Source organism: Crocodylus siamensis, chromosome 1 (genome assembly GCF_052110815.1).
Source record: "Crocodylus siamensis isolate JL-2025a chromosome 1, ASM5211081v1, whole genome shotgun sequence".
Taxonomy (NCBI): domain Eukaryota; kingdom Metazoa; phylum Chordata; order Crocodylia; family Crocodylidae; genus Crocodylus; species Crocodylus siamensis.
Window position 1 is genome coordinate 141,943,512 of NC_143395.1, and position 12,335 is coordinate 141,955,846.

General features: G+C 43.1%; 1 protein-coding gene across 1 annotated transcript in view; it reads left to right on the plus strand.

Annotated features, from left to right (window-relative positions):
* Positions 1-12,335, plus strand: part of EDARADD (EDAR associated via death domain) — a 43,612-nt gene that overhangs the window by 21,562 nt on the left and 9,715 nt on the right. The window contains exons 3-5 of the mRNA XM_090044655.1: positions 152-191; positions 4,072-4,160; positions 11,587-11,632. Of these exons, the coding sequence (XP_089900781.1) occupies positions 152-191; positions 4,072-4,160; positions 11,587-11,632 (175 nt within the window). The remainder of the gene's footprint in view (positions 1-151; positions 192-4,071; positions 4,161-11,586; positions 11,633-12,335) is intronic.

Here is a 12,335-nt window from a genome sequence, read left to right on the forward strand (position 1 = left end):
CTTCTGTCTAATAAATTCATTACTATATTACAGAAAATGAACTAGGAAGATTTAAGAACATACACAGTTAGTGATAAAGTTTCCAGTGTATTTTTCATTCAAGATAGGCATAATGAAAATAACAAATATTTGTGTGCCCTTTTTTGGACAGACAGAAAAGTATCCTGTTCAAGATACTGCACTACCTAAAGGTAAGTACAGCAAACTCTATCTGTTGTTATAAACCTGGTACATCACTGTACTTGCATTTGGTAAAATCCCAGTGTCTTTTAATGCACTGGAATAATCTTTTTTCTCCTGTACTTTTGTATTAGAATGAATTTATTTTTAAGCCAGTCAGTTATATTCTTTTCCAGTGTTTGCCATCCGAGTTCATCTTTGGTCTAAAAGCTGCTTCTACTATGAATGAAAGATCTTGTTTCTCACTTTGAAGGAAGCTGCAATGGTACAAGCTAAAAGACAAATCTTAGAATCATAGCAAAGTAGGGCTGGAAGAGACCCCAGGAGGTCACCTAGTCCACCCCCCTGCTCAAAGCAGAATCACTTCTGTCTATACCATTTTAGACAGGTGCTTGTCTAACATAGACAAGAAGGGAGAGCCTGGGGAACAGCCCTCACATACAGCTGTGAGGGAAACATCAGAAACAGCCCTTAACTTGCCACAGGTACAGCAGGGGAACGAAGGCACGGTTGGTGTCCTGCCACTGCAAGGACCACATGTTATAAGGGTCCAAATTACGGGGAAATAAAATGTTATTTTAGACATGGCTTTGCCCTGGGTTCCCAGTCTGCCTGCAGCTTGTCAGAAATTCACCAGGAATATCGCAGGTGCTGAATTCTGAATTCTTCAATGCATATCAGGCCCACATTGCTATCCAGGGAAACAAGATATGAAGCTAGAAAAGCCAATTATTGTTGGAGACGGATAGTTGAAAACAGTTTGACAAGCTAACAGTGGCTTGTTTCCAGAAGAGGACTGAGTACTTTTTGGAGACTTCAAGGAGCCAAGAGTATCATGGATTTCCACAGACAAGAATGGAGTAGCGGGCTGTGAATACTTTGGATTCCCAAATAAACTATGTTTAGTGCTGGCAGATTACTCATTTTTTTGGGATTAGTTCTTCTTACAACAATGATACTCAGACCTTGGCTCCTAGCCAGAAGTGGCTTTTCAGTTTATCAGCTGCTGCTCTTTGCAGAAAATGTTATCCAACCAATTTGTTCCTGTATGCACTGATATGCTTTACTGCAGTTGTAAATAAGGCAACTCATGCAGCATAATTGTTTAAAGCAAGTATGTATCTAAGTTTTGTAAACCCTAAGGAGGTTTACCACTCCAATTAAAACATTTTCACCTCAGGGTGTATATGGCATGGTATATAGTATATACTCTTTGGTTAGTTTAGCTTGGCCATGTGGCTCCAAAGCCAATCAGGTAGTCATTGTCTTAGGTGAGATTACCAAAACTAAAGAAAGCTTAAGCCCCATTTTTCTTACTTTAAAGGCATTATGCCCTTGCATCTTCCTTTCAAAAGGAAATTAGATTTCCAAATATATAATCTCAGTGTTGCGTAAAATCCTACGCTACATATTTAAAAAGATTAATTAAAAGGAAAATTGAAAACGTGTAAATTGTAGTACTTTCTGTGAAAAGGAAATTGAATTGGTTTATTTTTCATTTTAGTTTCTATTTCATCCTGATCAGTATAATGATACAGAAGTATAAATATAGCTTAGCATTTCCTGTTTCAGAATAGGAAGCGATGGGAAACACCTCTCTGTGTTAAGTTCTAAAATATCATTTTTTCCCTTGAAGTTGGTTTTCTATATATGCTTTCCATTGCTGTGGGTTTTGAAACTATGACATCAGTCTTAGATTGTTCCTTAGATATTTTCCTCTGTCTGCTCAAGAACATGAATTGTTATAACTATCAAACACGATTAAAAAAAAATAAAACAAAAAACCCCAGACTTTTAAATATGACTAAAACTGCTAGCTAACTGATAGGTTTACTTCACAGAGTATGTGGGCCTGATATTTTAGTACATAGTAGAATTCTATTTGTCTTTGTTTACATTTTGCCTTTATATAGAATATGGGATTAGTCGTTCCCCCTTTAAAAAAATTGACATATCTTAAAGCCTCTAGTGCAGAGTACCTTTTTCTGCAGTACAGAACGAATATTGTAAAAATATCTGAATGCTGAAGGATTGATTTCTGTCTGTAGTCAAATGATTACCTCAGCCATTAGCAGTTTAAATCTATTTTGTATTTCCGAGTCATGCAAATGACCAGTTATTGTAAGGGATTAAACATGGTTAGATACATATTTGCAGAGTCTGGTATTGGGGAATCTTATAGTTTCATAGTGCTTGGGGTCGGAAGGGACCTAAACAGATCATCCGGTCCGATCCCCTGCCCCCGGCAGGAATGGGTGCCACGGTCATATCACCCTCAGCCAAATATCTGTCCAGCCTCCAAGACCCCCAAGGCAGGAGAGTGTACCACCTCACTTGGGAGCCCATTCCAGAGCCTGGCAGCCCTAACTGTAAAGTAATGTCTCCTGATGTCCAGCCTGAACCTTCTCTAACAGTTTGTGGCCATTATTCCTAGTAACCCTGGGTGGTGCCAGGGGCAACAGAGCCTCCCTCAATTCTCAGTGGTCCCCCCTGGTGAGTTTGTAAATGGCCACCAGATCCCCTCTCAGCCTTCTCTTGTGGAGGCTGAATAGATTCAGGCCCTTCAGCCTCTCTTCGTAGGGCCTGCCCCCTGCCCCCGATCATGCGAGTGGCCCTTCTCTGGACCCTCTCCATGTTGTCCACATCCCTCTTGAAGTGCGGCTCCCAGAACTGGACGCAGTACTCCAGCTGCAGCCTGACCAGTGCCGCATAGAGGGGAAGGATCACCTCCCTGGACCTGCTTGTGATGCATCTGTAGATGCACGACAAGGTGTGGTTAACTTTACTGACCGCTTCCTCGCATTGGTGGCTCATGTTCATTCTGAAGTCAGCAATGACTCCAAGATCCCTTTCTGCCACTGTGTTGACAAGAAGGGTGTTCCCCAGCCTATACGTGTGTTACTGGTTCTTTCTCCCTAGATGCAGCACCCTGCACTTGTCTGCATTGAATTCCATCCTATTCTCATCCGCCCACCTCTGTAACCTGTCTAGATCTAGTTGGATTCTGCCCCTCCCCTCCAGCATGCCCATCTCACCCCACAACTTGGTGTTGTCAGCAAACATGGGCAGTGTGCATTCCACACCCACATCCAGATCACTGATAAATATGTTGGACAGTACAGGCCCCGGGACCAAGCCCTGGGGAACTCCACTGCCCACATCCTTCCAGGTCAACCCATCTACCACCACTCTCTGGATGCAACCATCTAGCCAGTTTGCCACTCATCTCACTGTGTAGGCATCATTGCTGCAGTCACTAAGATTTTTTTAGGAGAATGTGGTGGGAAATTGTGTCAAAGGCCTTCCTAAAGTCCAGGAAGATGACATCCCCTGACACCCTTGTCCAGGAACTGTGTGTCCTGATCACAAAAAGAAACTAGGTTAGTCAGGCAGGGCCTGCCCTCAATGAACCCATGTTGCTTGCCCCTGAGCATTACCTTTTCTGCTGGGCCCTTGCAGATGTGCTCCCTGATAATTTTATCAAAGGCCTTCCCAAGGACTGAGGTAAGACTGACCGGCCTATAATTGCCGGGGTTCTCCTTTTTCCCCTTCTTGTAAATGGGGACCACATTGGCCCTTTTCCAATCCTCTGGTACTGGCCAGAGCCCCATGAGTGCTCATAAAGCCATGCCGGGGGCCCTGCTATGACCCCTGCCAATTCCCTCAGCACCCTTGGGTGAAGAGTATCTGGACCTACTTATTTAAATAGGCTGTTCCGGGGCGAGGGATGGGTGCTGACCAGCTTTGTAGTGTGTACACTGGGGACTTTTTTGCACACCCCACCATACCCACAGACCCTGTCCCACAAACCCCACAACCATACCCTCGCATCTTGTTATTTAAGTTTTGATTTGGATGAAAGATCAACATTTCAGACTCTCTTTGTCTTAGATGAGGAGTACCTAACAGATCAAGTTACATTGGAAATAGCATCTGTAAACATCAGGAGTCTTACATCAGATTCTGGCCTGATACAACAGGTAAGGATTATACAGTTCATATTCGAATTACAGGCAGTCCTCAGATTTAGGACACAATTGGTTCCTGAAAACTGCATCTTAAGTTGAACGATTGTAACTTGGAACCAATTTTCTCATAAGAAACAATGTTATAGATGGGGGATTGGTTCCTGAGCCAAGGTCCAATACCCTATTTTCACCAAAAATAGCCCAGAATTTTGTACTCAATCAATTATAGATGAGTAATATAGCTACATTAATGTATTTATATTGTAAATAGCAATCATATTGATTTCGAAGGACTTCTTTGAGGTGACTTTGCTGGACTTTTTGAAAGGCTCTTGGTTGGACTTCTTGAAGGGTTCTTGGCTGGAGTCTTCTCAGGAGTCTTGGCTGCAGGTTTTTCTGGAGTCTTGTCTGCTTTCTTAAAGAAAGTGTCCAAGGAAGTTTGGACAGATGTTCTCCAGGGAGGTGAGCGATGCAGTGAACTTGTTTGCTGGCGTGGCGTTGCATCGGATCAAGCGTTGTAAAGTCAAAACTGACATCATAAAGTTGAAACAGGATGTCAATTTATAAACATTGCAAGTGTGAAACGTAACTCGAAATGTTGTAAGTCGAGGACTGTTTGTATGTGTTTGAGAAATCCTTAATTCATATTAAACTAGATTGTTATGAATTCAGTAAGGATATTAAAGTAGCATAGGAGCATAGGAAAACACGTTTATCACAGCAATTTTTAGACAGCATGGAGTTATTGTATTCCCAACCAAATTTTCCTGAATTTATTCCTGAATCTGTTTAAGAATTGGTTGAAATGTACGTTTGTGCAAAGGCAAACAAAAGGTTGATGTGCTCCATAAGTCCTTATGATTTAGGTAGAGTAGAGTTGATGTATAATTGATGTGCTGACTACTGCTGATATGACTTGAGTTTCATCCTGTGTGAATTTAGTGATATCAGTTATAGTTGGATGAAATCTGTTAATATGATTCAGTTATATCCAGAATTGAATTGTTCTTACAGGAGCAAGTACATTTGAAACTCTCTTTATGCAAGGGTTGCGTTCCAAGAAAAACTTGCATGAAGTGAATTTGCATAAAGTGAATCCATTATTCCATGTAATTAATAGGAATACGTACCAGCCTCCTTTTTCACTTCATGGCTGGCTCAGGACAGAGTTAGGAGATGCACTAGAAGATTGCTTAGACAACATTTCACTAAATTCAATAATAAAGGCAAATGATGCACCACAATATGAGTGCAAGGAACTATGAACAATGCGAGACTGAGGCAAGTGCAGGATGGTGTCGTATACCCGCCCCACTCACCCTCCCACAATGTTTCATTCACATTACTGCGTAGCCGCATTGTGTGAGAAAAATTCTATCTTATGCGAAGAAGCAAACAAAGTGAGTTTTTGGTATAGATACGGTTGTCACATGTAAGTGATTTTGCACAAAATGAATTTGCATAAGAGAGACCCAAGTGTACTACCCACCCATCACAATCTTACCTAGCCAAAAGCAGAACGGATGAGGTTGAGTAAGCAGAGTGCCAAGAGCTCTCATAGGGGGTGCAGGCTGCCTGGGAGGTGCAGGCTTCTTCTGGTTCTACCAAAATGTTTTCCATACTGGAATAGAGATGAGATTACAAAGCAATTTACTGGATTCACAACTGTACAGATCAGTCATCTAGCTTTCACTTCTCACCTGCCTTATAGGGGATATGTAGCTAAGGCAGGAGCTACCACAGTAGCATTGGAGTTGGGGTAGAGGAGACAGAGGGTTTCTGTTTTACACTAAGCCATTATGCTTTGACTGTGGGATGGTATTTCCCCATGATGAAACTACATATTGCTAAAGGTTATGTTTTACTGTGCTGGACATGGGTGACACTGAGTATTCCACAGTTGCTGTCTATCAGATGAGTGTTACAGGCTGAATTTTTAGGGTTTTTTTGCCCTGGGCTGAGCAGAGGAGGACAGGGTAAAGTAGAGAAATGGTACTAGACTAGAGGGAGATGGTTAAGCAGGAATTTCTTACTCCAGATCTTGTCACAGATGCTTTCCCTAGGAACAGATCTACTGGATGGCCACTTTAGATCAGGGCTGTCCCACTTCTGAGTGTTGGGGCTGCAGGACCCCAGGTACACACAGTGCAGGCCACATGCCACACCATGTGAGTCAACTCCTCACCCCTATATTGTGAGCCCCCACGCAACAGGGGACCCTGCCACATCATGTGCAAGGTGGGGATGGGCAGTAGAAGCTGGAGGAAGAAGGGAGAGCCTGGGGACTCTAGTGACAGCAGCAAAAAAGAAAAAAAGAGAAGTGCCTGGACTAAGAGCTCAGGAGTTGCAGCTTAACCCCTCAGGGACTGCATGTAAGCCCACGGACTGGCAGTTCAACAGAGCTTTCCTTGATAACAGAGTGGGTCTGTCGTCATTTCTATTGTGAAGAGGAAAGGGGCTGTTGTCAAATTAGGCCTCTGCTACTATACTGAAACTCTGCTTATATTTAAGGGGGTTTTGTAATAGTGCTTCATTATACTTATGTTTTGATATATTTAGATTTGTAGAGCCCTTGTGGGGCCCAGTGGCAGAGTGGTTAAGGTATTTTGCTGTTTATACCAGGCTGTGGTTTGGGCTTTGCTCTGGACTTAAGCTCTTGGTTGCAGATGGTTATCTGGTTATTTGGGCTGAAGGATCAAAGGCAGATGGATGTGATACTTGCCAAACTGCATGTTTGATTGCCATTGGCTGCAGGAACTGAGGTGCCTTTACCCAACCTGCTGGGCCATACAGGCATGGGCAAACTTTTGACCTTTTTTGGATTAAAATTCCATCTTGCCTAGAGAGTACATTTGTTTCTAGTTGCCTTCTGCACAAGCACAGGACACATTTATAGTTTTGTTTGGCTAATTAACAATATTCTCTAGATGGGGGTGGGCAAAATACATCATCTGGCCTGTGGAGGGGCTTTGTTTGGCCTGTGGTGGGTTCCTTGGTCTCGCTTATCCCAGGCACTGTCTGACTGTGGCACATCCTGCCACCCCCTGGGCACACAGCAGGGCTGGGGCAGCTCTACAGCTGAACTGCCTTTCGAGGCAGCCAGGGGGCGGCAGCAGCTTCTTCTGGCTGCTACTGGCCCCAACCCCACAGTGCTAGTATGGACCTGTGTCACAGCCCTGACCCGGCCCACCCCGCACCTGCTCCAGACTCGCCTGCTTATGCTATATAGTGGCAGCAGCAGCGCCGGCCAGGCAGAAACTGTTGCTCAGTGTTGGGGAAAAGTGCCCCCCACCCCCGCCTCGCCACTGCCTGGTGCTTCCTGCTATAGCTGCCTGGAGCCCACTCCTGGGCTGCTCTGCAGCTCCGCCGCCATCACCACCACCTCTGGGCTGCCCTGTGGGGCAGCGGTGGCAGCACAGCGGACCCACAGGGCAGCCCAGCACAGGCTCCAGGTGGCTGTAGCAGGAAGCACTGGGCAGCTGCAAGGGGGAGGAGCCACTTTTCCCTCCATGCCGAGAAACAGTTTCTGCCCCGCCGGTGCTGCTGCTGTTTAGCATGAGCAAACGAGTCTGGAGCATGTGTGGGCTGGGTCAGGCTGTGGTGTGGGTTCCAGCTGGTCCACTCCTGCCAGTGTCAGTCTGGAGTGCGTGCAGGGCAGGGTGGTGGCTGTACACTGTTGGCGGTGGAGGGGAGGCGCTTCAGGGTGCATGGGCTCCAGGCTGTTCTGGGGAGGGGGGCAGGTGCTGACCAGCTAAAGAGTGTACACACTGGGGGCTTTTTTGCACACCCCACCATACTGACAAACCCCACAACCATACCCTCCCCCAGACACAATCACACACTCCACAAACACCGCACCAACCCACACCCCCATGTCCCTGCACAAGCCCCACACCCCATACCCCTCCCCACATGCACCTTCTGCACACAGACACCTGTGTGCCTCTGGGGGGAGCCCTGCTCACTACCCACACCCCACATACACACACACCCACAGTCCCTCACAAGCCCCATACCCACCGACCCATACCCCTCCACACCTGCCACAATATATGAGTAAGATTTCATTTTGAGCTATTATGCAATCACCTCTATATACATGATGCACACACACACAAATCAGGAAAAAAATATTTTTTAAAAATGCAATTAAAATATATTATTATGGATGCTTGATTTTTACTATATAATTTAGTTTTTTTCCAGTTCCAAAATGGCAAACTCCTTTCCCAAATGGAGTACTTCCAGGGCAAGGGGAGGGACCTCTGGTGGCAAAGGTTAGGGGTTAGGGGACAGGACTTCCGGTCCCAAGATGGCGGCCAGGGGGTGGGGCTACCCTTGCAGCCCTCAACAGCTCACCAAAACTCGTTAAGTGGCCTTTCAGCCACAATAATTGCCCACCCCTGCTATAGACAGTTAAATTACTTTTGAGATAAAATGATGTTAAATACATCTAACTGCACTTTAGTTGATAAAAATTAAAATAAATGAACTGGTAAAACAGACATTTTGGGATAGATGTTACAAATTAGTGGCCTTTTGAAATATATACAGCTCACCAAAAAGATGTCTTTTTCATTACACAAAAAATTAGCATTCAGGTCAGAGTTCAAGAGAAATAGATTCTTACTTTCTTTCATGCTTCTGATTTTGTGATCCTAGCATAGGCAACTTTTGCAATTTTGTCTCAAGTGCTGAGATTTTTAATGTTTGGTTGAAGTCCCAGGTTTCAGGAAAATGTCTGAAAAAGTGACCTGTATTCACCATAAAAAATAAGAAATCATGAGACAAAAAGAACCCATTCGAGTTTTTTTGGTAAATATATGCATTATTTAAAATTTAATGTTAAGTAGGCATAAATCAAGGGAAAGACATTCATTTCTTAGATCCTTTCAGAGTCACCCATGAACCCAAAGGCTGTGTGCCCACATGCCGGCATGTGTGGCTTTTGGTGCCACAAAACCTCTTTGTGCTGGCACCAAACCTCACACATGGAATGTTAAAACATACCACGCACTGCAGATTTGCAGCATGGGAGCAAAATTTGCTAGTGGGATTTCCTGGTAGCAAAAGAAAAAGCCCCCACACATGGTGCATGCTATAGTAGCATGTACCAGAACAAATGGTGGCTTGGTCTTCCAGGGAGATGCTTTGGCTGCCAGCCAGAGCATTTCCTCTCCTCCATTTGTGCCCCAGCTGCTCCAGCACACCGGGAGCCAGGAGGAGCTGGGCACAGACAGTTTGCGCAAAGTGGGAGACAGGGCCCCACAGCAAAACACACATGTAGGGGCATGCAGTGTGGCACAAAGTAGTGCTGTGAATTTGTGCTGCTACTATATGTGCTGCTGTAGGTGCATAGCCCTGCTCATCTGGACACAGCCAAAGACTTTTCGTGACAAGCTTTTCTTCTTCCTTCCAAATTCCCCTTTGGAAATTTTTTCCATAGGCCTCCAAAATGCCTCCTTTTGTTCAAGAACTATCCGAGAAAATGGAGATAGGCTTCTGTGTGAATGATAGCTGATATATCTATACATACGCTTTATTGAACTTGGATACCTACATAGCAGTTTTGAGTGAAAAGCTCCTGAATAACAAACTTGCATTCTACCTAGATCGAACTGAAAAGAAACTAGTAGGAAGGGGAAACATTTAAAAAACAGCCTTTTCCTTTTTTGTCTTATTGTCATGAGGGTTCACGTGTTGTTGGATTTCATTTAGGCATGTACCATATTCTGTGATGTTTTTGCTTTTTGGATAATTGTCCACAAGGTAATGGAAGGAAATGGCTAAAAGTATTTGCTTTTGTGATCAGGGCCACTTAAGCATTTAGTGGGAAATTTCTGATTGGATCTCTCTCTATATAAAGGGCTTAGTCCATCTGCCTCTGTATCTGTCTGTCCGTAAGGCTCTTTAAGGGTGCTGGGAGCAGGGGCATGCTCCTTCTTCATGCTCTGATTAACTTAGACTGTGCATGTGAGTGCTTATCATATCTATTCAACTTAACCATATACTGTTTATAATAAATTTACTAATATGGAAAGTGCTAGTAGGTCTAGGGTATTGTGTTACAGTGCATTATATAACCTACAAAGCTTGCTTGTATTTGCAGGGATGGCCTGCAAGATGTTGTCTGTGATACTTTTGGATAAAAGATACTATACCAAAGTCATCTGTGTTTTACTGTAGTTATCTAATGGACTTCCCACCCTCCCATACTTTGATCTTTAAATCTTCAGTAAAGATATTCCACCTGGCTTTACATTCGCCCAAGAAGGGTAGGAAGAACCAAGGTCAATGTTCTCGCTTCTTTCCCTTTTTCAGTTTGTCCCAGTCCAAGAATCAAGGCACTGTCCTTTTGTTTGTTAGCTGTTACAGAATCATGTGCTGTATCCTCTGACTACTGAGTCATGTTTGGTTAGTAGACAAGAAAGTGTGTGCATGTTAACTTTAAAAGGAAGGAGGGTTAGAAATGAGCCAGCAAAATGTATAGAATCATAGGAAGTCAGGGATGGAAGGGACCTTAGGAGGCCATCTAGTTCACGCCCCCCTGCTCAAAGCAGGGCCATCCTCAACTGAGATCATTGCAGCCAAAGTTTTGTCTAGCTGAGTCTTGAAAAGCTCCAAGGATGGAGGTTCAGCTCTTGTCTAGAACTGTTTCCCAGATATAAAAAAGGCCTTTAAAAAGTGCTGCTCAAAGTCAAGGGAACAGTCCCTTTTTGTGGTATTAGCAGCCCAGTTTATGCCAGATTATACCAACTGAAGGTATAGGCCAGGCTTTCCTCAGAAAGTAGTGAGGGAACCTTCAGAAGTCAAGCAGCTGGAATTGTTGAACAGCTGTTGGTATCTTATGAAAAAAATAAAGAAACTAGAAAGTACCTTGTTACAGCTAACCATTTTCAGACATTGAGTCCTGCAGTCAATCCTGAATGAAAATCAGTAAAACTGCATTTAAAAACCTAAACAAAACCACCTTACCACAAAGATGGGTGTGGTGAGAGAGAGGACACACTATTCCAGAGATACGATTCTTATTACAGTAAGAATAACTTGTCATTCAACGTGTGTGTGTATAAAATAGTATGTATGTGGTACTGTTCTTTTCTGCTCTCATTCACAGATGGACTGATATTAAATAACTGTTGAGAACAAAAATGATTTGCTGATGCAAAGAAGATCGTTAAAAACACTTGCTTTTCTATTACATGGTGGGTCATAATGTAAAGATGTTGCATAAAAAGGCTGCAATTCATCAACTTTTGTGTCTCCTTTTTGAGAGATAAAACTGATATATCTCCTTTTTCTGTTCCCTATCTGACCTTTTTAGATAATTCAATTCTTTTTCTAAACAAACTTTCACCCAGTAACAGATTAGATTAGGAAAATTATTCTAGATTATTTGGATACATTATTTTAATCCATGGATTCTTTCTGCCTGTAGCCAGAAGAGGATGACAGTCAAAACCATACTGGAGAATCACTTTCAGGTAAGTTCTTAGATTTATTGATTCATGTACTTAGTTATTTTTAGAGTGTCTTCAGTTAAGTCCTTGTTAGTCTGATGTTTAGCATTACCAAGAAATATTTGAGGTTCAAAATATGTGAGGCCTACCCAATTTTATTGGGTTTGTGTATTTTATTCATATCCATCTGAGCTACTTATAAGCCTGTAGAGGCAGTTTTCCATATTGTGAGAACTTTTATGTTTAGCTCTTCAAATGGCAATCCCGGGCAAATGAGAAAGAACATTTTACTACCTGATTTCAGAGGTCGATTCTTTGAGCTTCTTCAAGCTCTGTATCTAAATGCAGTCCTATTTACTTTTCTCATAAAGTATTTTTCTATATATTTTCTTCAGTAACTTGAATTTACTTGAATACAAGATGAGGTTCCCCCTTGCTCCTCCAATTAGCATGGGAGAAAAAAATCCCTCATTTTATATTAGTATACAAGGGAAAATCTCACTAAATACATCATCTATCATTAAGCTGCTACCAAAAGCAGCATGTGCTGAGAAATGCAAACCAACAACAAAGTTAATTAAATGTAGCCAACACTGAGCATAACTATAAAAGAAATGGTCCTTCTTGGGCAAACATGCTGATGGGAACCTTATTTTTCATGGAGGGGATATCCTACATGCAAGTCCCAAGCCTGAAAGCTTTGGAGTTCAGATGCCCCCTAATCTTA